Source organism: Talpa europaea, assembly GCF_964194135.1.
Source record: "Talpa europaea genome assembly, chromosome: 16".
NCBI classification, from domain to species: Eukaryota; Metazoa; Chordata; class Mammalia; order Eulipotyphla; family Talpidae; genus Talpa; species Talpa europaea.
In genome coordinates this window covers 11,672,858-11,700,086 of record NC_140084.1, presented here as the reverse complement: position 1 = coordinate 11,700,086, position 27,229 = coordinate 11,672,858, and the positions used below count along the sequence as shown (strand labels likewise).

Below are 27,229 nucleotides of genomic sequence, written 5' to 3'. Positions count from 1 at the left end.
AGGGGGAGATGATTTAAATCAAAGTTAAGAGAGCAGGGGCATCCCTGGTGGTGCAAGGGGTTAAACACAGCACTGTGAAGCTATCTGCCGCCTCTACAGCACAAGTTTGATCCCTGGCCAGTCACATGGCGCAACAGACCTCTCTTGTCTGGCCTGCAGTATATTTCAGTGGATCCGCCTGCTCTGTCCCCCACTGTCTCTGGTGAATCCTCTCACCCCCTGCACCGCGGGTCTCTACCCCAGTTCATGCATGCATAAATAAGTAAATCTTTAAAAAAAGAAGTTTAGAGAGCAGGGAGATGTCAGTTATACACAGCCTTTGGATGATACCACAAGGAGCTGGGTTTTATTCTAAGTGCAAAGAAAAGTACTAAAGTAGGAGTATGAAATGATCTAGTAAGTTATTTCAAGAGGAGTCTGGCTTCACAGTGAAGAATGTATTGCAGAATGAGAGGGAGAACAGGTGAAATAGGAGGCTACTGCAACAGTCCAAGGGGATGTCATAGGGACTTAAGACAAGAACAGGGGCAGTGGAGGTGTAGAAAAGCTAGACAGTTTTAGAAGCAGAACTGGCAGCACTCAGTTGCCAACAAACTTGGTATTAAAATGGGAATGGGGGCCTCCCCGGTGGCGCAGCGGTTGAGCGCTGGGTTGCGAAGCTGCGCGCAGCGTCTGCAGCGCCGGTTCGATCCCCCGGCTGCTCCCCGGCCACCGGAGGAGGGTCCCACATGGTGCGCAGACCTCTCCTGCCGCCCGCTGCTCCCCTCAGCAGTGTACTTCGGTCCTTCTGCCTGTTCTGCTCCCTGCTCTGGCTCTGGTGAATTCTCTCACCCTCCCGCGCTTCTGACTGTACCCAGTGCATGTATAAACAAAACAAACAAAGAAATAAATAAATAAGTAAAAGCATGCCTCTATTAAAAAAATAAATAAATAAAAAATAAAATGGGAATGGAGGGCCTCCCCGGTGGCACAAGGGATTAAGCACCGCACTGCGAGGCAATCCGCAGCCTCTGCAGCACAAGTTCAATCCCTAGCCAGCAAGGGAGAAACCCACATGGTGACGCAGACCTCTCCTGTCTCGCCCAATGCTCCCCTCAGCCGTGCTTCTGGTCCATCTGCCTGTTCTACTCCCCACTCTGTCTCTGGTGAATCCTCTCACCCCCCACACCTCTGGCCTGTACCCCAGCTCTTGTATGCATAAATAAATAAATTTTTTAAAAAATGGGGAATAAAGAAATAAGGATAACAGCTGTTTCTGAGTTAAGCAAATGGTGCCACACACTACAGTGTGCAGGATTAGGAATCGGGAGGAAGGCAGGAAAGGAGGATGAGCAGAGGTGAGGGGTCTAAGGGGTGGGTGCAGCAGATGTCCCGCCCTTAAATGCTAAGTGTAAAACACTTGCTAAGTCAAGCATCTGTGTGTCACACCAAGCAGCAGCAAGATCTACAAGCCCGGAACTTGGGGAAGAGGTCTGGAACTCATTAACATATATATAAAATTTAAAGAACTCTGAGGCTCCCCAGCACTTACAGATTGGAAAGAGAAAGACAGGACTAGAGACTGGACTGACTGCTGTGGCAGACTCGCAGAGCGTCCACATCAAGAATCCTGGCTGAAGAGACAGAGAAGGAATGGTATGATACAGAACACCAAGCAAAGGTGTCACAGAAGCAAGAGAGGGAAGTGTTTCAAGAAGTGGCTAACTACAGAGGGTAATAAAAAGCAGAATAAGGTAGCCAAATGTTTATCAGGATTTGACAACACAGAGATCCCTTGATGTGCTCAAAAGAACACTTTCGGGGGAGTGGTGGGGTGAAACGCAGACTAGAGCACATTGAAGAGTAAGCAAGATGAGGGCTTGAAGGTAGCTCTGTTTACATTTTGCCCTGAGGAGCAGAAAAACATGGGTAAGAAGCAAGAGAAGAAATGTTGGTAGAACAAGATTGTTTTTAAAGAAGGGAGCTATTGGGGCCTCCCCGGTGGTGCAGCGGTTGAGCACTGGGTTGAGAAGCTGCCCGCAGCCTCTGTAGCGCCGGTTCAATCCCCAGCTGCTCCCCGGCCATTGGAGGAGGGTCCCACATGGCACGCAGACCTCTCCTGCCACCTGCTGCTCCCCTCAGCAGTGTACCTCAGTCACTCTGCCAGCTCTGCTCCCCACTCTGGCTCTGGTGAATTCTCTCACCCTCCCACGCTTCTGACTGTACCCAGTTCTTGTATGTATAAATAAATAAATAAAAAAAGAAAGAAAGAAAGGGAAGGAAACGAAAGGGAAGGAAAGGGGAGGGGAGGGGAGGGGAGGAGAGGGGAGGGGAGGGGAGGGGAGGGGAGGGGAGGGGAGGGGAGGGGAGGGGAGGGGAGGGGAGGGAGGGAGGGAGGGAGGGAGGGAGGGAGGGAGGGAGGGAGGGAGGGAGGGAGGGAGGGAGGAAGGAAGGAAGGAAGGAAGGAAGGAAGGAAGGAAGGAAGGAAGGAAGGAAGGAAGGAAGGAAGGGAGGGAGGAAACAACCCGGTAGAGGGTCAAGAGATGAGCGAGAAAGAAGAGGTAGCCCCGAATGAGGTCCTCGGGAAGAGAGACCAGAGCCACAGCCTAAGCAGAGGATGGTGTGCGCTGTGCCTCCTTAAGTGGTTGGGACATCAGGTACAACATGTCCTTTCCTGAAGAGCAGAGCACTGTTAGTTATGTTAGGCTTATCATTTATAGACACGAGTCACAGACTGTAACAAGTCCTACTTTCTATCTGGCCCTCGCCTATAATCTTTTACTTCTCTTATGCACAATATGCATTATCTCACAGATAATAAGCTGAGTCTTGGAGGGGTAACTCTGGACAAAGAGGTAGAAAGCATACACTGTAACGTCACAGAACAGGTCTATATACGTGCTTGTGGAGAAGAGTAAAGTCCCACATCAGCCCAAATTATCAAGCTATCTACACCCACCTATCAGAGAGAACTCCACAGCTGTGACCAGAGTGGATCCCAAGGGAAATCCCATCCAACTGGACACTAATTACTCTGGCCACCTTGTGGCCGCCACCATGCCTCACGTCTTTGGTGACCAGCAAACTCTGGTCCAAAACAAATGTCTCCCTATAAAGTCAGTATTCCTGTAATCATCTGCATATGACCAATTTCTCTCCCCTGACCTAACTAACCTTCCTTTCTGCTTTTCCTCCCTTCAAACTTTTCCACTAGATCCTCCAGAGCATCCTCCACAAAGTCACTAATGTTCTCGCCACCTACTGATTCAATGGACACATGGTCCTTTGGAAGAACTGTTCCTGCCACATGGCCAACCCTGCTCCACTTGACTGCAAGGTCAAGAGAGAGGGTCGGCACCCTCTTCCCTTCCTCCACCACCTACCTGGTGATGCTTGAAAAAGATCCTGTTCCTCCTTGGGTTATAAACCTGACCTGGCTCCAAAGCTGCTTCATGTTAAACCACAGGCAGACGTCTGTCTACATTCAGGTTCTGAACCTCCAACACTGCTCTTCTCCCAACCTTTCACACCACCTTTATGCCTTTGTTCTGCTTAGATAACGTCTACCATCTCATTCTCTGAAACTCTAGCTACACACCTACTTGGACCTGCAACCATCTTTTCCTTCTTTCCAAAGTTCACCCCTCCACAAATACCCAAGATGCCACATTCTCCGTCCTTCTCTTGATTAGCTCCATCAACTGTCCTCTCTCATGTACCTTCAATGTCTCCCCTCTTCTCCCCTCCTTCTCCTCAGCATTTTAATAGGCTCAAGACCCTATCACTGCTTTAAGAAATGAAACAGGGCCTCCCTGGTGGCGCTAGGGGTTAAGACGCAACCTACGATTCAATCCGCAGCCACTGCACACAAGATCGATGCCCGGCCAGGGAGCTACACACATGGCGCAGCAGACCTCTCCTGACTCACCTGCTGCTCCCCTCAGCAGTGTATTTCAGTCGATTCAGTGCTGTTCCCCACTCTGTCTCTGGTGAATCCTCTCACCCCCCGCACCACTGGTTTGTGCCCCCATTCTTGTATACATAAATAAATAAATCTTAAAAAAAAGTTTAAAAAAGAAAAATAAATGAAAAAAGACTCCATAACTTTGGAGTTAGAAAAATTATGGTCTTTGCAAAACACAAATGCACACAAAGATAATCAAAACTAGTGTCAACAATATTTTTCCAGAATTTTACTTTTCATGGCAATGTGCCCCCCAGATGTCTACTTGTTTGTCACCATTTTTGTCTTATGTCCCAGTTTACTTGTACCTTAGTGACAATGTAGTCTCTACCAGCATATTTTTTTAAATATTCATTTATTTATGCATACAAGAACGGGAATACAGGCCAGAGGTATGTGTGGGGGGGATTCACCAGAGACTGAATGGGGAACAGAACAGGTGATGGGCTGAAATACACTGCTGAGGGGAGCAGCAAGTGAGTCAGGAGAGGTCTGCTGCGCCATGTGGGTAGCTCCCTGGCCAGGGATTGACCTCGAGCTTCAGTGGCTGCGGATAGCTTCACAGGTTGTATCTTAACGCCTTGCGCCACCAGGGAGGCCATCTACCAGCATATTTTTAAATTTCTTAACATACATTTAACAATCTTTGTCACAAGATATTAAATACAAAAGAGATTGCTAAATATTTTCTGTTCTTCACTTTTTCCCAATCTTACTCTCTCCTGAACCAAAAACAGTCAAGTGCATACCCTGTCACTTCATGACCAGTTATTCTCACCAGAAATGTGAAGGTTGCTAATTTCCAAGGATACTCAGAGGAGTACCCACCATTTTACCCCTCAGCAGCAATTAATAAATTAATACCACTTATCACTCCTTCTTACACCCTTTTTTCATTTTGACTACTTGACTGGTCACGACATTGCTGGGTCTCTCCTCTGCCCATCATACATGTGCTGATGTCCCTCATAATACTCTGAGACCACGTCTCTCCTCCCACCATTCTCCTAGGATGATTTCCCTTTTTTTACACAGCTGATATCCTAAGCAACAGCAAACCCGAGCTTTAGACCTGCCCATCTAGCTAAAGAATGGCCATCTCTATTTGGACTCTCTGGGTCAAATTGAGGACTTCCAAGAGGTAGATCCATCCTCTTCAATGTCCAAACCTGTTTCACTTCCTATGCCCTCCCCCCACCCCCAGTGACACTCTACTGTAGATACAGGGTGTTAGCCTGGATTCAATCCTTCCTCTCAATCTGTCCATCAATCATCAAGACCTCACAATTCTCCCTTATCAACTTCCCTTGGATTGACTGGCTTCTCTCCATCTCCCCTGCCATTTCCCTAGTACCAACCACTGGCATTTCTCACCTTACTGCAAGGAACTCTGACCAGGCTCCTGCACACCATACTCACACATCCCATAGTCTTTATACAGGAGCCTGAGGAAGTCTTCTGAAATGAAAATCCAATTTCACAATCCTGCTTAAAACACTTCAGTGATTTGGGCCTCCCCTGGTGGCACAGCGGTTGAGCGCTGGGCTGCAAAGCTGACTGCAGCCTCTGCAGTGCCAGTTCGATCCCAGCAACCAGCGAGGGCACCACATGGCACGCAGACCTCTCTTGCCACACCCACTGCTCCCCTCAGCAGTGTAAAATGTCAGTCTACCTGTTCTGTTCCCTGCTCTGGCTCTGGTGAATTCTTTCACCCTCCCACGCTTCTGACTGAACCCAGTGCTTGCATAAATCAATCAATCTTAAAAAAAAAACTTCAGTGATTTTTTTGAATCTCTAGGAAAAAGACAAAGTCCTTAATATGAAGAGCAAGTCCTCCACTACCCACATCACTTCTTTTCTCTGGTCTCATTTCTTTCCTCTCACACACTAAGCAAACCAGAGTGAAGTACCCGTAATTCCTCAAATACATCCAGGCATGAATGTTCCCCTTCACTTCCAGGACAGCCGCAAACTGTTCCTTCCAACAGCCTTAGTGCCTCCTACCATCACTGAACAAAGATCATCCCTTCAGCTCTTGACCAATTTATCTGACAGCCCCAACAGTCGTAGGTGAGTTATTTCTGTTTTAGCTTAACACCTCCAGCTCTCCAGCACACAAACTTGCCACACTGTGTAAAGGTCTGTTTGTTAATCAGGGAAACAACCCCATTAAGATTATGGGTTTTAGGGCCTCCCCGGTGGTGCAGCGGTTGAGCGCTGGGTTGCGAAGCTGCCTGCAGCCTCTGCAGCACCGGTTCGATCCCCGGCTGCCCCCCGGCCACCAGAGGAGGGTCCCACATGGCGCGCAGACCTCTCCTGCCGCCCACTGCTCCCCTCAGCAGTGTGCTTCGGTCCTTCTGCCTACTCTGCTCCCTGCTCTGGCTCTGGTGAATTCTCTCACCCTCCCGCGCTTCTGACTGTACCCAGTGCTTGTATAAAGAAATAAAAATAAATCTTTTAAAAAAAAAAAAAAGATTATGGGTTTTAGAAATAGATCTAAAATCCCCCCACCTCTCATGACCTGTATGACTCTGAGTAAAGTACTCAATCTCTGTGCTTCAGGCTCCTCATCTGTAACATGTGCAAGGAATACCTGCCTCACACAGTCGGACGCCACTCTAGCTCACCGGATTCTGCTCTGCTGGCTCTGCACACCCTCCTGTGCCCACCACGGCCACCATTCAGCAGCTGGTAGGAAGATGGCACTTGGTGAGTAGCAACAGCTTTGAAGAACATACAAAGGAACTAGGAGTGAGAACAGCTCTGTGAAAAATGGGTGCAATGGGGCCTCCCCGGTGGCGCAGCGGTTGAGCGCTGGGTTGCGAAGCTGCCCACTGCTTCTGCAGTGCCGGTTTGATCCCCAGCTACTCCCCAGCTACTCCCCGGCCTCCGGAGGAGGGTCCCACATGGCACGCAGACCCCTCCTACGGCCCGCTGCTCCCCTCAGCAGTGTACTTCGGTCCTTCTGCCTGCTCTGCTCCCCGCTCTGGCTCTGGTGAATTCTCTCACCCTCCCGCACTTCTGACTGGACCCAGTGCTTGTATAAATAAATAAGTAAGTAAGTAAATCTTTAAAAAAAAAAAAAAATGGGTGCAATGGCCAAACCAGATTGTACCACCATTTTCTTTTTTTTTCCCCCAAAGATTTATTTATTTACTTATTCAAGCACTGGGTACAGTCAGAAGCGTAGGAGGGTGAGAGAATTCACCAGAGCCAGAGCGGGGAACAGAATAGGCACACTGGGGCCTCCCCAGTGGCGCAGCGGTTGAGCGCTGGGTTGCGAAGCTGCCTGCGGCCTCTGCAGCACCGGTTCGATCCCCGGCTGCTCCCCGGCCACCGGAGGAGGGTCCCACATGGTGCGCAGACCTCTCCTGCCGCCCGCTGCTCCCCTCAGCAGTGTACTTCGGTCCTTCTGCCTGCTCTGCTCCCCGCTCTGGCTCTGGTGAATTCTCTCACCCTCCCGCGCTTCTGACTGTACCCAATGCATGCATAAACAAACAAACAAACAAATAAATAAAAAAAAATGTGCCTCTTTACAAATAAAAAAAACAATTTAAAAAAAAGAATAGGCAGACTGATGAAAAACACTGCTGAGGGCGAGCAGTGAGCGCGGCAGGACAGGTCTGTCACGCCACATGGGACCCTCGCTGGCAGCCGGGGATCGAACCAGCACTGCAGAGGCTGTAGGCAGCTTCGCAGCCCAGCGCTCAACCGCTGCGCCACCAGGGGAGGCCCTATACCACCATTTTCGATGGCAAAAACCTCACCATAAAACCAGAGAGGACTTTGGAAACAACAGTTTTCATGTCATCTTGGAGAGAAGTCTGAAGAAACTATAGCTGATGCCAGAAAAATGCAGACTGTCTACAGCCTTACAAATGGGGCCAACATCAGAAGTGGATGGGAAGGAAAGCACAAAAGGAAAATTAGAAGAGGGGAAATTAGTGGCAGAATACCATCACAAATAAAGTCACCAGTACTCAAGTTGATGAAAAGTAGAAAAAAAATTCCATCATTGATTTGAATAGAAATTATCTGCAAGGATGAATAAAGCTCAGTGAGCAAATTTTCCATCGTGCCTTTTTTAAAAATGATTTTATTTATTTATGCACAAGAACTGGGATGTAGGCAACAGGTGCAGGGGGTGGATGATTCACCAGAGACAGAGTAGGGAGCAGAAAAAGCAGATCTTCTGAAATACACTGCTAAGGGGAGCAGAGGGTGTGACAGGAGTGGTCTGTTGTGCCATGTGGGTCAGCTCCCTGGCCTGAGTTCGATCCCATGCTGCAGTGGTTTCTGATAGCTTGGTAGGGCTGAGACCTTAACCACTGTGCCACCAGGCAGGCCCTCCATTTATCCTTATCACAAATATTCTACATGCAACTATTTCAAAGTGCTGGTTTCATTAGGATAATGACTCAGTAAATAAATGTGTTTGTGCTAAAAGAAAAAAAAAAGTAAATAGGACAGGGGAGAGAAACATGACAAGTGGCACCTAAGAAGCACCCAGCAGGTGGTCATTTTTTAGTGCCCTATTATAATGGAGCCCTCTGAGGGCAGGAACCAGATATAACTGGACCATGGTTTTCCAGGCACTAGGGAAGGTACCAAGGAAACACAGGTTGATGAAATCATGAGAACAAAGAAGGGGGTAAAACTCAATGAAGACTGAGTGCTCAGGGAAGGTCCCTGAGGGGGATATCTAAATAACATGAATGAATAATGTGAAAAATAGAACTTTTATAGGTAGTACCATGTACCAGGTATAACTGGATGCTTACAACTAATTTAATCCTTACAATTCTTTTTTTTTTTAAAGAATTATTTTATTTATACAAGAGCTGGGGTACAGGCAAGAGGAGTGGGAGGGTGAGAGAATTCACCAGAGACAGAGCAGGGAACAGAACAGGCAGACTGACGAAATACACTGCTGAGGGGAGCAGCAGGCAAGACAGGAGAGGTCTGCTCGCCATGTGGGTTGCTCTGAGGCTGGCGGGGATGGAACTGGCACTGCAGTGGCTGCGGACAGCTTCACAGCGCTCCTCCGCTCAACTGCCTGTGCCACCAGGGAGGCCCTAATCCTTACAATTCTTAAAGCAGATATAACATCTATTCTACACTTCAAAAACAAACTCAAAGAACAGAAGAAACTCTGACATCTGTTAATACTGGTATTTTCATGGACTCAAACCCTCCCAGTCTGGCACTAGAATCTGCCATTTAATCATCACTTCATGTTATCTTTTTTTTTTTTTAAAGATTTATTTATTTATGCATACAAGAGCTGGGGCACAGGCCAGTGATGCAGGGGGTGAGAGGATTCACCAGAGACAAAGTGGGAAGCAGAACAGGCAGACTGACTTTAACACACTGCTGAGGGGAGCAGCAGGCAAGACAGAGAGAGGTCTGCTGCGCCACGTGGGTTGCTCTCTGGCTGGGAATCAAACTCATGCTGCGGAGGCTGTGGATTGCTTCATAGTTGGAGCTTAATGCTTTGTGCCACCAGGGAGGGCCCCCCTCCCCCCTCCCCCATGTTATCTTTAAACTAACACCAGATGAGTGGAGAAAAGGTAGCTGTGAGGACAGAACCACAAATCACATCCCCTAGCAGGCAGAAAAAAAAACATAAAAACAGCTTTAGAGATGGATTATGATATTTAAAAGCCCAGGATGATAAAGCACCAAGAAAGGGATTTTTGACCTTGTGTTCATAGGACCTTCAAAAGGATTAGTGAAGTGGTGAGCGCAAAAGATTTAAAGTGCATGTAAACATGAAGTAAAGACGGCAGCAGTACCACAGTGTGTTCAAGTAAGTTTGGCAGCAAAACCAAAGTTTGAAGGCAAAGGAGGAAAAAAACAGAAGAGAAAATACTGAGGTGTCACAAAGAAATGAAACACAACCTGGTTTATAACTGTGTGTGTGTGTACTGTACACGTGTGTGCATATATATATTAAGATGGCTCTGTAACATTCTCTGCTAAGAATAATTTCTGCTCACAACAACCTCATCACTGGGGCTGTGGTGTTCAGAACTGCTTACACTACCAAGAGGAAGGGGCAGCTCTAACACCCGCTGACTGCAGCCTCAGTGTGGTGACTGCACCGCGTCAGGCCACGAGGGGACCCAGGGGCGGGATGCGCAGCACCTTCCCCACCTCACTCAAGCGGCACCTGACACCCTTTAAGAAACCAATTTTTCTCAGGTTGGGCGGGGGAGGGAATTCCGCCCTGGTGCGGCTTTTCAACAAGTGCGCCAGGTCAGGCTAGTCTGAGAAACGAGTAGGGAGCCCGGCACGGAGCCCCAGCACCGTCGCCGCCCCCCCCCAGCCCCCCAACTTTCCCTCGCGCCATGCCCACGCGCAGGGGCGGAGCGCGAAGACTCGCCGGCAGGTCCGAGCATCCTCCCAGCGGCGCCAGGGGTCAAACCTGAAGAAGCGAGTTCACGGGCCAGGCCCGGGTTTTTCCAGGCGGCTCAGCGCCGGCCCGCAGCACAGTCCCGGGCAGCGCAGCGCGAGGGGCCGCCGCCCTCGAGGCGGGAAAACCCTCCCGCCCGCCGCCTGGCCGCGCCCGGGGTGTCGGCCCGCGGCGGGAGCCAGAAGCCGGGTCACCCGGGCATCCTCGGGGCCGGGCGCCAACGCCCGGGAGCGCCGGCCCAGGCCCGGGCGGCCCGCGAGACCCGCACAACCCCCGCCAGAGCGCGCGGCCGTCGGGGGGCGGCGGGGGGTGGGGGGGGAAGGCGGGGGGTGGGGGGGGAAGGCGGGAGGAGCCCCCCCCCTCTCGCCGGGCGGACGCGGCGGGGCCCACGGCGGCGGGGGCGGCAGGAGCGCCCGGGCGAGAGCGGCGCGGAGGGGGCGCGCCGGGCGGGGCGGGGAGGCCCCACCAGCGCGGCCCGCGCGGGCTCCTTACCTCACGGCCCCCTCGGGCTCGGGCTCAGCGACACCCGGGGAGCGCGGCGGCGGCCACCACCGGGCCGGGGCGCCGGCTGGGGGTGCAGGGCCCGGAGGGGGGCGGGGCGGCGGCGGCACAAAGTTCCGGGGAAGCGGGACCGCGATCTTCCGCGCTTTACGGCCCCGCAAGGGTACGCGGCGCGGCGCCCCCCTCGCGCACGCTCATGACGTCAGCGCGCGGCCCGCCCCGGCACGTGGGGCTTGTTTGGGGCCGCGAAGCCACACCCAGGCGCCCTAACCCGGGGGCAGCGGGCGGCAACCTCGGGCTCCCACCTCGTGGGTCTTTCGGGGCGCACAGAGGCAGCTGGGGTTGACGGTGTTTCGTGTCTCAGAAGTCGCGGGGGTCTCGCGGGCCGGGCTCGGCCAGGGCGGACTTCCCTTCCCCTGGCCTGGTCCGACCTCGGAGCAGGAGTCCAGCCCCTGAGTTCCCGCTCCCCAACTCTGGCACCTCCCCAACCCAGCTGCGCCAGAAGGAAATTAAACCTTCTTCCCTGCCTTACTGTCATGTCGCCCTGTTCTCTTCCTAGTGAAACTTGCCACTAGCCCCGTTAACTGTGCCCAGACTGCCTTTCCCACTACCTGCAGACCCTGTCCTTGAACCACAGACCCCTACTGTCAATATTACAGGGCAGGGTGAGAGGCACCCCAGAAACCCAAAGCTGCAGGCTCTAATTGGTTCTGCCATCTGCTGCATCAAGACAAAACATAATGTAGTGCTAAGACCTTTCATGGAAGGGCACTCTAATACAATTAGTGTGCAGAAAGAAAAGACAAAGAATATAGTTTCTAAATCAAGCCCCTGAAGTTACCCATCCCTTTGCAGGTAAATGCCCAGCCACACAGGGTTAGCCCAAAGGAGGGCCACTGAGGCCCAAAAGCCTGCCACAAGCCTAAAGCACCTTCTGGTGGAGACCCATAGAAAAGGGTCAGAAACAGCCAGCACTGCATAGAACAGCACGCACTCGTTGTGCAGTAGACGTTTCTTGGCTAGGGAGCAATCCAGTGGCACAGCTGCCCCTGCACACGCCTGCATGTTTGGCCACAGCTTGGCTCTGTTCTCTGTCCTCAAGGCCCAGTCACAGAACCAGCCAATCTGGTTTTGTAGGTGGCCTCTGGAAGCCAGGCACTGTGCTGGGCTGTGCGTTTCAGCATCACACGGTAGAGAAAGGGCTCTGCCACTCTGAAGTAGCATTGGGGCTCCCGGGACTCGAGTGTCACCTGTGGATATGCACACTTTATATCACTCACTTGCCAAAAAATGCACAGGAGACAGCTTACATTCCCTGTCTCTGAGAAGAGAAATTCCACCTGTTGCTTTGAGACATGAAAACTCGTGACAATGGGTGTACAGTGCAGATAAATATTTAAATAAATGCTTAAAGCTTGGGGTCAGCATCTGCCCCCAAAAGAAGAGGGACTGGACTAACGTCTGAGAGAAATAAATACCTGTGTTCCTGCAGAAACCTTTCCTCATGCACAGATGTAGTTAAATTGGAGAAAACTATACACTTTCTCCTTTTTAAAAATTCTTTAGCATTTTTTCCTAGATATCGTGTGTTTTCCCTGTGTGTGTGTGTTTTCCCTGTATATATTTTTCTTGATAAGCAGTCTGGAAAATGACATTCCAGGCACATGATTTTCGAAGAAACCTAATTGTCTGCAGGAAATGGTGATGACGTAAAGGATATTTAATGCGTTAACTACAACCTGTACACTAAGTGAGTAGTGGACAGGCTGTGTAGATTGCTCCCAACCATCACCATTTTGCCCCCAACTTTGAATGTTAACTGAGACTTCTTTCATGTAAATATTGAGTCTTGCACTTTGTAGGTTCTTGTAATCTATCATGCACTATTTTTCATGTTTTGGCTTCTTTTTCCCTAAAACTTCAGTTATTATGTGACCCTCACTTCTCAGTGTAGAGTGTCCCTTAAAGAATTGAATGTGCTTCCCGTGCACCATTTTTCTCATGGTATTTGGATGCACCTATTTTTATCCTTTGCAAACCTCCTGCCTCCTCCTTTTTCTGCCTCCCAAGGACAGAAATGACAAGAGGTGGGAGGATATTTTTAGCATCTGTTCCGAAAGTTCTATGCCAGGATTTCCTTTGCACACCAAGAACTGGAGCTGAGAGCGCCTTACTCCAACCCGGTTCTAGTGCCTTACACCCCACAATGCCAGTGCGGTGGAGAGCGGAGGGCAAGACAGAGGAGCTTCATTTCACCGTGGGGCCCCCGTGTACCCCCACAGCTGCTCCTGCCCAGAGGGATGTCGTGGGGGAGAAAGCCCCAGCAGCTCTGTCACCGAAAGGGGTTTCCTGTTCACACACTGGGCCAGCCACTGATCCCAGGGCTCTAATTTCATATCCTGAATTTTGTAAATAGAAGAGAACATGTCTGCTTCACCAGTGAAGAAAGGAAAGCTGAGAGAAGTACTTTCTCCAGGTGTAGATGATAAAAACACATGACATCTTTAACATGTGAAATAGTAAACTATTCAAGAAATGGTAAGCAACATAGAAAGACCCACAGTGGTGCATTAGAATCACCCCGGGAAACACTATAACAATACTCTCCAGATGAACTGCAATCAACAAGGCTGAACAATAAAGCAGCACTTGTAAAAAAACTTTCCAGGAACTTCAGATGTATCTAGAAACTACTGAATGGCAAGCATTTAAGCCAAGACCACTGACCATAAGTGTAGGGTAAGTAGTTATCAGGCTTTTCTGTCCTCCCACCAATTAGCATTGATGATGGATCCCTGAGGTCCTACGTGCATGCCTGATGGCGGACGCCTGGAGTGGGGTGTAGGCATGCATATGTCAGCACACTTAGGCTGAGACTGAGCTTATAAGGGCAGCATCACCGGGACGCCAGCAGAAGGGAACCAGCAGAAGAGAGCATCAGAATGAGAGGGTTCCGGAGAGCCCAGATAAGAGTGAGGATGCACGGGGGGCTGGGAAGCCTGCCAGCCTCCTGGCCCTTGGCACCCCTGCCTGCCATGTACCTGGTAAAAGCTCAATGAAAGCCTGAAAAGCCACCGAGGGCTCCAGGACTCTCCTTTACCCGTCTGCTTGGATCATAGAGATCCTGCTCCGTCCATTCCTGCTGCTACATTAAACTAAAACAGAGCGACCCAGTTAAACAGCAGTCAACTTCAGGCTCATAAACATGAGACTGAGTGCTTGGAGTAAAGCACCTTGTTTTAAGCTGGTTCATTATGCAGTCTTTTTGCAATCAAAGAAAGGGTCTCTGATAATGGAGTTACATAGGAGAGTAATCTCCTTAAGATTTTTTTCACAGAAATTTTGAAGTCATTGATCTTTTCTCTGCTTATCTAAATACTTTTGAACAGCTACCTGTGAAAATTCCATAGGGAACATATTAGAAACAATCTGATCATCTTGACCAGTTGGGTGAGTGGTCAGCAAAGCAGGAACCAGGTAGTCCTCTGGTCACCTGATTCACTTCCCCTCAACCTCCAGATCAGTACAAGCCCACAGTCTCTCTCTCAATACCGCTCATCTCTACTTTCCTCACCACTGCTCTTGGGGTTCAGACAGCATCCTTACTTTCATAATAATCTCTGAAATGGGCCTCCCTGGTGGCTCAAGGGGTTACAATGCAACCTACGAAGCTATCTGCAGCCACTGCAGCATCAGTTTGATCCCTGGCCAGGGAGCTACCCACATAGCGCAGCAGACCTCTCCTGTCTCATCCACTGCTCCCCTCAGCAGGGTACTTCAGTCAATCTGCTTGTTCTGCTCCCTACTCTGTCGCTGATGAATCCTCTCACCCCCCTCCCCACACCTCTGGCCTGTACTCCAGTTCTTGTATGCATAAGCAAACCTTTAAAAAAAAATAGTCTCTGAAATGGTTTTCCTGCATCTCATGCCATCCTGTCCTCACTGGAGGGTTAGTTTTCTATAGCCCATCAGATCATTTCACTCACTGACTTTAAAACTCAAGTGACTCTGTAGGGTAAATGAAGATTGCTCAGGCTTTTGCACTGTTGGCCTCTGTGGCTGTCACTTGCAGCCTTGAATGCAGGAGGGCTTGGGAGTGTGCACATGTCTGATGGTGGACCTCTGGAGTATGGTATGGGCATGCATTAGTGGGCACACCTGAGCCTGGAGGCTGTGCATATAGGGGTGGCAGGGTGCAGCAGAGGACAGTGCAGTGGAGAGACCACCAGAGAATGTTAGAGCATGCCCAAGGAGAGTAAAGACTCACCAGGGGCAAGCCTCCCAGCCCCTAGCCCCCTGCCTGCCCTACACCTGATTGCCTCACTACAAATGGTGTAGAAAGATCATTAAAAGCCTGAAAAAGTCACTGAGGGTTCTAGGAGTCTCCTTTACCCGTCTGCCCGGATCCATAGAGAACCTGCCATGTGCCTTGCTGGCGCTACAGACTTGCTTGTCTACAGATAAAGTAGAGACTCCACAGCACAGTAAATAGCCTTCAGGGTAGGACTGGCAGGAGAGTTCATGGCTCACACAGGGTGCGATGCTGGGGCCTGAATTGAATCCTAGTTCAGTCTTTCTCGTGTGTGGCTGCCTCTGATCTTACACCTGCTCTCAGGTCATACTGAGGACTTGGACACACCCATCTATTCCTCACTGAGATGCCCTTCTTGGGACCACCCTTCTGTGCTTGTGGAAAAATTCTGAGTTGACAATCAGATGCACCCTCCTACTCCCCCTCCAGATTTTCAGAATCTCAGTCCAAGATAACCACCATATCCTCAGAGAAATATTTCCTTCCCCTGGACAACTGGCCTCCCTTTGGTGTCTCTATTGCACCCCATTTAATAGGTGTCCCTATTGTCTTTCTACCCCACAGCTTCTGGAATCCCTGTGAGGAGGACTTGGCTTCCTTGAAACCCCAGTTCCTAGCATTGTGTCTGACATTTAACAGATGACTGAATGAATGGGGGAGCATACCTTCTGTCTGTGAATCTGTAAAATGGGGATGATGCCATTAATGGGGCCTCTCAATCAAATATGATTAATTTCTGCTTCTGGCCACATTACCCGACCAGTAGGTGGTGCTCTGGTATGTGAATTGAGGTTTCCTGCGTTCACAAAATCTTTCCTACAGGGAGCAGTGTCAGGATTTATTTGAAACCCATCAGATTAATACAGTTTCTCCCTGATACTGTGCCACAGGAAGAAATAAGTAGAAGCCCTTTGGTGCTTTGAAAAAAATAAACAAAATAGACAAACTTCTAGCTAGGTTCATAAAGAAAAGAATAGAGAAAATAGAAACAAAGTTACAACAGACATCTCAAAAATACAGAGGATGCTGGGCCTCCCTGGTGGCAAAGGGGTTAAGTCTCAGTGCTATCACCATGATCCATCGCGACTGAAATACACTGCTGAAGGGGCAGCGGGTGAACAGAGGAGGTCTGCTGCGCATGTGGGTTAGCTCCCTGGGCAGGGATGGAAATCAGGCCAAAACAGTGATGGTGCTGAGATTTAACCCCCAGGCCACCAGGGAGGCCCCCACTAGGTTTTTATTAAAAAGAAATTTTAAATTGTACAAACTTGTTTATTCATAATAAACAAAAACTTTAAACAACCCAAATGTTCATCAATAGAAGAATGAAAACACAACAAATGCCACCAGCATTTCAAAACAAACAAGCAACAACAGCAAAAACAACCTACCAAGACAGGCAGAAATGTGGAATATTCTCACGACATTACATAGAGCAAAGGACTCCAGGCCCAAAAGTGTGCATATTCTGTGAGTGCATTTATATCAAAATCAGAACAGATAACACTAACCTATGCTGATAGAAATCAGAGCAAAGGTTGCTTATGGGGGATATTTGCCTCAAAAGACAGGGGATGCCCACTCTAAAACCTACCACATCCCTCAGGGGGCGCTAGTAAAGGGTCTGAACCAGAAAGAAATATCAACCAAGGTACAGTGCCTTGGAGTCCTGCAGAAGTTGTCACCCTAGCTTTACACCATCGGACACTGAGGCCCAGGGGTAGAAGTGACAATCCGAGGGTCACAGAGATCTTCTGTTAGAACCTAGGTTCTCAGATGCTCTGGGGTTTTACACACTTGGCATTTTCACCTCTGCCTCCTGAAGCTGGGTTTGCACCCTAGCCTCCTATTTCAGAGAGTCAGGAACCCTCAAAAGTTGCTACAGCTGTTAGGGGGAAAGGATGTTCTGAGCAAACGCAATACAGGCTTTGTGGACTCCACCCCACTCCATCACAAGACACTGGGAACTACAAATCCCATGATCACCAAAGGGAAGGTTGCAAGGACTTGAGTATTTAACTTGAGTTTTTAATTCTCTGTTTGAGTATTTATCTGGCCATGTGGCAGGGGATCTCTCTCTTGGCCACGCGGCGTGCTTAGTTTTACGCCAGCTCGGCGGGCCATAGGGATTCCAGGTCAGTGGAACAAGTAGGACGCATTTACGAAATTACCTCTATTTCTCCCTGAGCTATTCATTTCCCTACTTCCCCTTTTATTAACCTTCAGTGTGTGTCTGCAGTTTAGCAGTAATAAGTTCCCTTTAAGCACACAGGTGAGGGCCCACAGTCAGGCAACCCGTTTTATATCGGGGTTGCCCTGGAACACAGACAGGGACCAAAATACAATTTTCTCCCTCCTGTCCCAACTGTCTGGCACTGTGCTACATGAGATAACTAGCCACGTTTACCATCTAGCCCAGGAACAGGGATTGGGTCTTTGTTACCCAGCATAGGTTGTGGAAAAAATATCTCAAAGGGCCACAACGTGAATTCAAGCACTGGGAATATAAAGACAGACTCTAGATTGGAGGAGACAGGCAGTGTGTCACCCAAGGAACCTCAGGCAGAGCCCTCAACAACAAAGCGCCCAGCTTCCCATCCCCAAATTGGGCACTGCATCTTCTACTGCACCGGGTTGTCACGCTAGTTCACAGATGGGGCTCCCCGGTGGTGCAGCAGGTTGAGTGCAGCGCTGTGAAGCTGTCGGCAGCCTCTGCAGCATGGGTTCGAGTCCCAGCCGGGCAGGGAGATTCCCACATGGCGTGGCAGACCTCTCCTGTCACACCCGATGCTCCCCTCAGCAGTGTATTTTGGTTGTTCTGCTCCCTGCTCTGTCTCTGGTGGATTCTCTCACCCTCCCACGCCTCTGGCCTGTACCCCAGTGCTTGAATAAATAAATCTTTAAAAAAAAAAAAAACAACAACCAATAGTTCAAAGAATAAGCCCAATAAGTTGAGCGCTGCTGGGATCTACATAGGGTTGAGTATGAGGTTGTCTGGTCATCCCTTTGAGGAACAAGAAACTCCTGAGGCCCTGGAAATTGTGGCAGAACATGCAGCCCCAGGTCAACTAAGGGGTTCTTCAGTGTTTCCCTGGGAAACCCAAGCCCACTTGCTGCTCAGCAGTTTCAGGAACTTAACATCTGACTCTGAAGGGGACTGGTCCAGGAATCAGAGGGAAAGAGTTGGTTTGCAAAGCTATCCTTTGCTCAGCCCTGAGGGGAATGTGGGCATTTGGCTGTGACCTTCAGGGCAGCTTTTCATTTTCTAAGAAAAGTGGCGACAGTACAGATCCACAACTTATGCTGGGGGTGGGTGGGATATGTAAGCTGAGGCCAGGCCCCCAGAGCAGCACGGAGCTGCAGATGCAGTGTGCACGCCCCAGCTACACTGCTTGTCTAGAGGTCGACTGTTCCCAACAGGAGTCAGCACAGGGCATCACGTGCTCCCTGCCTTGCCCTTTGTGGACTACAGTCACATGGCCAGGGGTGGGGGGAGAGCACCAGGGCTGGACACTGTCCTAAGGCACTCTTTTCCTCCCACAAGTGCAGCCCCAGCCCACTCCCTGCAAGCCCACTGCCCCAGTGACCCCACACTCCCCCAGCACCTGTCTGGTGTGCAGTGACTGCCAGCCTATGTTTAATTCATGACTGGGGGTTGGGGCAAAGCTTCCCAAGAAAGAAAAGAACTCATGGGAGATTTTGCCCAGTTCCTGCCTGCCTACAGGGCATAGGGCCTCTGACACAGCCTCTAATTCAGGCCTGGGGCTGGGAGTGGAAGCTGCCCGTAAGCTTGCAGGACACTGTCCTGGCCAGGGCACAGCCATCAGTCACTAATCTGCAGCCCTGGAATGTCTGCCGGCCAATCAACAGGGTCTCTGAGGGCTCCCCGAGGGCTCTAATAATCCTGCAATGATTAGCAGGGGCCATGGGGTCAGTGCACACCGCTAGGTCTACTGTTGGTGGGGCGGGCAGGCCAGGCCATCAGCAGAGGAGGGAGGGAGCCCCTGGACAGGAGCTGTGCTTTTTCATGCCAGTGCCGATGGGAGGCTGTTTGGACACACCTATTACTCACCAGCCTCCCCCTTTTGTCTCAACCTGACTCCTCAGAGGCTGTGGAGAGCTCCCTCCAGCCTGGGAAGTGAGCTGGACAGCTAAGCCAGGATACGCCCCAGCCCCAAAAGGCCCATGCTGCAGCCAGAGCCCTCAGAAGGGTTGGGGGGCCAAAGGCCTGGTCTCTTGCTTATGCTCCTGGCTCTCCTTGGCATGGCCTGGGCAGAGATGCCACCACCCCAGCTGCAGGAGGAGGAGGCTCCAATGCCCAGAGGTAAGGGGACCCTGGTGAGAGGTGGGGTAGCTCCGAGCTCAGCAGAGGGTGCCAGGGGGCTTCCAGAAGCCAGCTCCTGGCCTAAGCCTGGCATACTGCTGGAATTTAAAGAGGGACCCAAAAAATAAATAGAGGGATCCTCAGGACAGTCCAGGGACCACAGACAGATAGGGGAAGCTAGGGAAGAAGAATAAAGAAGGAAAATAGGCCCTGGTTTGGGGTCAAGGAAGACCCCAAACCAGCTCTCAGCCCTAGTGCCCCTTATACCCCCTCCATCTGTCCCAGCCTCCCCATAGCTCTGCTCCTGGCCCTCTCCCACACCTCTACCACCTATGTCTTGTTTCCTGGGGGTGGGAGGTGGCACCCTCATCTTGCCATGGGGATCCCCACCCTATCACCTAGGGGTGGGCCTGACCTTGTCTCCTGCCCCAGCCCTGAGCAGAAAGGAAAGTTTCCTGCTTCTCTCCCTGCACAACCGCCTGCGCAGCCAGGTCCACCCCACTGCGGCCAACATGCAGAGAATGGTGAGTATCCCCAATCTGGGCTCCCCCAAGGGCCAGCTGGAGGGCATCCCACAGAGGGGTCCAGCTGCCCTTCCACCTGGGCAGGGTTGGACGGGCAGCCCGTGACCTGGCCCATGGGGGGGCCCTACTTGGGGGTTGAGGGGCCCCCAGGGTGCAGGAAGCTCACCCTCTAAGGGAAATCTTTTGGCCTTTCCTTGCCTGTTGTCCTGGAGACCAAGAGACACAGGAAGAACATGGCCCCCATTTTCAGGAAAGAGGAGCTTTCCAAAGGAGTCCCAGCGGAAGACAGTGGCAGGGGAGCTGCAGGGGGCAGCACCCTGTGGGGTGGGGAGAGCTTGTGTGGCCCTGTGGGGTGGAGAGAGCTTTGTGGATTTGCACAACTGGAAGGGGGTCCCACCCAAGTTCCCTACTCATTCGCTGGGGGGCCAGGATTTCCCACCCACCACCTCTACTGGGGCTGTGGGGGTTGAAGGTATCATCCTGGGGTCCAGATATGCTGCCCCTGCCCCATGTTAACAGGCCTGGGAGTAAGACTGGGGCGGCAGGTTTCCCCATGGCCGCCTCCCGTAAACTCCTCCTTGAGGCTGGCACAGCTGTGGTGACCTTGAGAGCTTTGGGGTCAGTTTCCCAGGAGGTGGGGGTGGGGCAGGCAGGCAGAGGGAGTCTCCCCCTTTCCTTGTTCATCAGTAGCTCTGTCCCTCCTCAAGCCCAGATCGAGGTTCCCACACCTCCTCCCACACTCCTAGCCCTGTGCTTGGCTGGGGGTGCTCCTGGTCAGCAGCTCAGGATTTTCTACGCTTTTCACAGCCAAAGCTTTGGCCAAAGTCTTGGAAAACTACATTTCATGAAAGAAAGAGACACGGGGGTTGGGGAGGGCACCTCAATCATGACTTTGGCCTTGGGCACTCCCATGAGCCTCCAAGGTGTCGCCCTGTGGAGGGTGAGGCGGGTGGGGTAGCGTGGGGTTGCAGCGGGCACACGCACCCCCATCCGAGATGACTGCCTGTCATGGCCTGCTGTGGGTCAGCACTTTCTTCCTGCATCCAGTTCATCCTCACAACACTCTCATCTTGTAGGTACCTTCTTATCCCCATTTAACAGATAAAGTTGCTGAGGCTGGTGGAGATTGGGGGGCTGTGGAGTTCACACAGCTGGAATGAGGTGGCTGGGCTGGACCAGGGCATTGCAGTGGACAGGCACATGCCGTGCTGATTGTTGAGCCTCTTGTTTAGAAGAGGGGGGCCACGTTGGAGTGATGCAGGGTTGGGGGAGGTCAGCTGGTGCCTGGGTGGGAGAGATTACTCTTGCACCAGAGAACTCTGCTCACTGAGGCCAAGGCATTGAGTCCCTGGCCACACCCCATTTCCCTTGGGGGTCCCTACACACTCCAAGTCTAGGCAGGGGAACAGGACTCAGCATCAGGACTGCTGGTGTCACAGAATGGAAACCAAGTAGGCGGGCTGTTCCTAACAGCAAACACAAAAAGCCTTGGGCACATATCAGATTGGAAAAATTGCCTCCCAAGACTATCCCATCACCTGCATCTGCAGTGCGGCAGTGCTCTGGGCAGGGTCAAGGGGGGACAAGACCTTGGAGAGCTCCCAGAAGGTTCTGTCTACCTACCTGACAAGGAGGGAGTAGGTAAAACCAGTTCAGAGTGGTCAGGGGCCCAAGCAGGACTCCTGGTCCACTATTCTTTTTCTCTGCTTGACCTGGCACCTCCTGGGTCACAGGGTCTTGTGGGGGTGGGGGCAGTTTGGATCAAGATTTCTCTACTGATGTCTCTGTGCCACCCCCCAGGACTGGAGTGAGACCCTGGCCCGATGGGCTCAGTCCAGGGCGGCCCTCTGTGGTGCCCTACTCCTGAGCCCTGTCACCGCCCAGGAAGTGGGCTGGAACGTGCAGCTGCTGCCCAAGGGCTCCATGCCCTTCCCCCATGTGGTGGGCCTGTGGTTCTCCGAGGGGCAACAGTACAACCACGCGGCGGCCGAGTGTGCCCTCAACACCACCTGCGCCCACTACACCCAGGTGAGGCCAGGGACCCTGCGCCCGGGGTCAACTCAGAAGGGCTCGGGTTGTCCCCACATTGATGGCTGCTTTTACTCCAATTTCTTTCACTTTGAGTTTTTCAGTTTTAAGTATGAAATACACTTGACCCTTGAATAACTAAGGTCTAAACCACATAGGTGCACTCACAGGTGGATTTTCTTAAAACAGACAAGGAAAACTCACTACGTGGACCAGTACAGCACTTGTGATTTTCACATTTTCTTTTCTCTAGCTTACTAGAAGAACACACAAAATATGTGCTAATTGACTGTGGATGGTATTGATAAGGATTCTTGTCAACAGCAGGTTGTCAGTAATTAAGTGACTGGGAGTCAAGAGTTGCCCTCGGGCTTCCAATTGCACAGGAGCCTACGCCTCTAACGCCCCTCAAGGGTCAACTGTACGTCCTACATTTAGAAAATGTAATGCAAATGCCCGGCACAACTGCTGCACCTGATGTCCCCAGGGAGGTGAGGGCGCATTCTGCCTGTCTGGTGCATGGCAAAAGCCGAGCGCCCCTGCCAGGCAAGCATCATCTGAGCTGCTGGTCCCAATTGGGGGTGGGGCCCTCTATTATGGTTTCTGAATCGCTGTGTCCCCTCAGCTCGTGTGGGCCACCTCAAGCCAGCTGGGCTGTGGGCGGCAGCCCTGCTCTGGGGCCCAGGCAGGAATGGAAGCCTTTGTCTGTGCCTACTCTCCCGGGTAAGCCCCCACGGTGGCAGCTGCCCCGCCACCCCTTGCTGAGCCATTGGGGGGGGCACCATCATCCCAGGGTGAGGGGCCCACCCACCCAAAAAAAGTTACCCTCGATCTACACCCTCTGTGGGAGAGGGCTGAAGAGAGAACAGGAGAGGGTCATGCATGATGTGGCTTCTCCTTGGATACCCTTTCTGGGTATCCTGCTTTTGGGGGAGATGCCCAATATTAGTTGGCAGTCATCTTTTCTTTCCTGGGAAAATTCCCTCTCGCTCAGCTCCCTGGCTGGGCCGGGAGGCGGGGCTGGCCGCCCAAGAACTGACCCTTCCAGCTCTCTGCTCCTTACTCTCACAGAGGCAACTGGGAGGTAAATGGGAAGACAATCGCTCCCTATAAGAAAGGTGCCTGGTGTTCTCTCTGCACGGCCAGTGTCTCAGGCTGCTTCAAAGCCTGGGACCATAAAGGGGGCCTCTGTGGTAAGTATCCCCACCTGTCTGCCTCCCCTGGGCCATGAGATCTGGTGATCCTAGCGAGGGTGCTGTCCCCAGAGCCCTGAGCCTTAGCCCCTGGGGGGCACTTGCCTGGCAGAGATCCCTCTCAGAGATGCCTCCCCTCTTCTGACCAGAGGTCCCCAGGAACCCATGTCGCAAGAGCTGCTGGAACCATGGGCACCTCAACATCAGCACCTGCCACTGCCACTGTCCCCCTGGCTACACGGGCAGGTACTGCCAAGGTGAGGAGAGCCTGGGCTTCCAGATCATAAGGTCCCAGGGTGCGAGCAGGTAGCTCCCAAGGGTGAGGAGGGATAGAGCAGGGGTGCACCCCCATGTGTGCTTGTGGGGCACATCGAGAGGCTACGCTGTACTCACTGAGAGGGTTTTGTGGGAGTCTGAGGTGATAAGGGGGTGCCGAGCAGGTACTCGCTGATATGCACCTGGTCATTCAACAAGCATTCACTGAACACCCACTGTCTGCCAGACCCTGGGCTGTGCAGGGACTCAAAGTGGAATCAGATGTGGCTCCTAGGCTCTGGATTGTGGGAAGTGGATTCCTGTGCTGCCGTCCCACCTCCCCAGCTCTAGGACCATAGGCAGGTAGTGAGGCAGGTCCCTCAGTACCAGACTGGGCGTCTGGTAGTGAGGGGAACCCTGATGGGTTCCATCCCAGAGGGGGGTGACCTCTCTGTGCATTGCCAATCCCCACATACCCACGCCTCTGAGGGGCGCAGGCCCCGTGGCTGCAGTTGAGCGCAGTCCCTCCCATCCCTGTCCCTCCGCAGTGCGCTGCAGCGTGCAGTGCGTGCACGGCAGGTTCCGGGAGGAGGAGTGCTCCTGCGTCTGCGACGTGGGCTACGAGGGAGCCGAGTGTGCCAGTGAGTCCTGTCCTGAGGTTCCCCACCCACCCAAGCCCCCTCAGTGGGTTGCTGCGTCTGCTTTGTCCCAGCTCAGAGGAACCCACCACATGTACCTCTTTCCAATTCCCTGGTCAGTGACATCGGGGCAGTAGTTTGAACTTGGCCGGGGCGATGGCATTTATTCCACAGAAACTGGCAAATGCAAATGGTAGATTTTTTTTTTATACCCCCTCTCTAGCTTGGAGCAAGTGGCCAGAGGAAGGGGATCCTTGAGCTTAACTCTGACTGGAGGAAGGGGTGATAAATCTGAGGTCCACACACACACACACACAAACACTAACGCAGGCGCCCCACCCCCAGCCAAGGTGCACTTTCCCTTCCACACCTGTGACCTGAGGATCGATGGAGACTGCTTCACGGTGTCTTCGGAAGCAGACACCTACTATGGAGCCAAGATGAAATGCCAGGTGATGACTGACCCCTGCCTTCCCAGGGACCCCCAGCATCCCAAGGGAGGGTCTTAATGGAGGGACCCTGAACTAAGCCACGGGTCCTTCAGTTTCCCAACTTGACACCCACTGTTAATCCAAAGCAGGGGTCATGAGCTCAGAGGCCCATGGAAGGCAGGAGGTCACTTACTGAGCTGAGGGTCCCAGAAACCAAGCACCCCTGATCTCTAACTGATAAGAGGTCCCAACTCAGCTCCACCCATCGGTTGTCTGGCGAGAAGGCAAGATCAGGGAGGCCAGACCTTGGGATTTTTTAAGAGAACCAGAACTCGGGATTTCACTGGCATCTCTGGATTTATTAATGTCGGCAACCAACTAGAATATATTGATGACAATGTACAGATGAAATAAAAACCCCTAGGCTGGGCCCCAGGGCATAGAGAGAGAAGTGGGCCAAGGAGAGGCAGGAGGCTGAGCAGGAAGTCAGGCAGTAGCTGGGCCGGCACACAGGCTCAGCACCCATGGCCGTGTAGGGGTGGGAGGAAGGGCTGACGTGAGCCCTGGGCCCTGCCGGGTGACTCGCAGTGGGGGTCACAGGGAAAGGGCGGGGTGTTAGCCCACATCAGGAGCCAGAAAGTACAGGACATCCTTGCCTTCTACCTGGGCCGCCTGGAGACCACCAACGAGGTGACCAACAGCGACTTTGAGACAAGGAACTTCTGGATTGGTGAGTGTCCCGCTGGATGGGGTGTCCATGGAGTATGGGGCTGGGATGTCCCTCATTGCTCCTGGAATCTGGGCCCCCAGAGCACCACCCAGAAGATGGTCAGGGTGTGGGAGGGCCTGAAGACCAGAATGGGGCCCCATTCTAATCTAGCTGGGGACCCCCTCTTTGGGGAGCAGGCTAAAGGGAAGATCTCCCAGCAGGGCCGGCAGGCATGGGAAAAGGGGGTGAAAGGCAGGGGCTGGACAGGCAGCAGCCTCCCAGGGATGCTGGGTTCTGAGCCGGGCTCAGGGATCTGGGGTTCGGCGGGGGCAATGCTGGCTGCTGTGGCCAGGCCTCACCTACAAGACCACTAAGGATGCCTTCTGCTGGACCACTGGGGAGCAGCAGTCCTTCACCAGTTTCGCCATCGGGCAGCCTGACAACCAGGGGTGAGTCAGGGGCCCTCCCCTCCCTGGGCCTGCTACCTGAGTCTGTAGACACTGCTGAAGCACCTCCGCCAGCCCAGCCCTCTGGGGCACTGAGGAGAGAGCAAATCTGAAAGCAGGCCCCTGGCCTCCAGGAACCCAAGACTACTTCATCTATCCAGTCCTTCCCAGAACCCCTTCAGCTGTCCCTCCACCTCTCCTTTACCCATTCCGCACCCCCGCTTCCTGCACCCCACCCTCTGCCTGTGTCAATGCACCCACTCTTCAGCCACCCACCCGCTGCACGTGCCCATGCACACATCCACCCACCAATCAGCCCGCGCCAAGGGCCTCTGGTTACGTTGTCACCCTGCCCTGTCTCTGAAGCCCAGGAGTGCCGGGTGGCAGGGATGGAGGGGGTCACAAAGGCTCTGACTCAGTCTAGTCCACACCCAGTCAGTCCTCCCTCAACCTCCTTGCCCAGGCCCCCGGCCTGTCACCCAGACAAAGTGTGGGCTTGGCTGTGCTCCCAGGGTCACCTTCTCTCCTGCTGGGGGGAAGGACACAGGCCTGGCAGGTCCGGTCTGTCACCGTGCTCCCACCCCCTTTCACTGGCATAGCTGAGGGCTGCCAGTGGGTAGGTGAGGCTGTTACTTAGGGTAGGGGGCTGCTGAGAGTTCCCAGCCTCCCTAGGGTGCTGCCGTGTTGTGGGAGGCAGGCATGGGAGCTAGGGGGTGGGTGCAGCCCCTGGAAGCCCCATATGTGGGATGGGGGCCCCTGCGTCTCTTGGACGCTAGGTGGAGGACTTATGCCTCTCAGACTTCTACTTTAATTCCTCCACCTGAGCTCCCACCACCTTACCTTGACCGGCAGGTTTGGCAACTGTGTGGAGCTGCAGGCAGCAGCTGCCTTCAACTGGAACGACCAGCGCTGTAAAACCCGAAACCGTTACATCTGCCAGTTCGGTGAGCTCCCTTCTGCTCTCCACTCCTACGCTACCCACAGGCCCCCTCCGGCAGCTAGGCTACCCAGCTCACAGATCCAGGCAGTGGCCGAGCACGTGGGGCCACTGAGGTTGTCCTGCTCGGTGCCTTTTTGACCTGCCAGTACCTGGCCCAGATCCACACAGCAAGTCCATGCAGAAACAGGATTGCAACCACAGTCTGGCAAGGATTTCTCCGAAGCCTCTCTCCTATCACCAAGCTGTTATCTGGCGACCAGTAGGGTCCCTCAGTGTTCCCTGATTCGCTCAAGGCCAGTGAACTATAGTTCACTGAGGGTAAAAGTGAAGCCTGGCCCAGCACCTGCTGGAAGGGTCTAGAACTCCACATGGGGCATGGGGTACTTCTGGATCAAGTGCAGCAGATCCTCACTCTGGTCTCCTTCCTTTCCAGCTCAGGAGCACATTTCCCAGTGGGACCAGGGGCTCTGAGGCTGGGCCAGGCCTTTCCCCTGCCAGGACTTGGTTGCACCAGCCCAGTCAGCCCGTCTGCCCACCTGTCTGGAACAAAAGCCGAGACCACAGGTCCAA

At 52.6% G+C, this 27,229-nt stretch overlaps 1 protein-coding gene across 1 annotated transcript; it reads left to right on the top strand.

Annotated features, from left to right (window-relative positions):
• Nucleotides 1-19,356: 19,356 nt before the first annotated feature.
• LOC311185799 (C-type lectin domain family 18 member A-like) lies at nucleotides 19,357-27,130 on the top strand (the record flags this gene model as incomplete). Its single annotated transcript, XM_084256618.1, has 12 exons — nucleotides 19,357-19,495; nucleotides 19,928-20,019; nucleotides 21,820-22,047; nucleotides 22,673-22,770; nucleotides 23,119-23,240; nucleotides 23,390-23,497; nucleotides 24,044-24,136; nucleotides 24,479-24,585; nucleotides 25,165-25,294; nucleotides 25,626-25,722; nucleotides 26,572-26,663; nucleotides 27,093-27,130. The coding sequence occupies 12 exons, from the start codon at nucleotides 19,357-19,359 to the stop codon at nucleotides 27,128-27,130; spliced, it is 1,344 nt and encodes a 447-aa protein (XP_084112744.1).
• Between the last annotated feature and the right edge of the window lie 99 nt (nucleotides 27,131-27,229).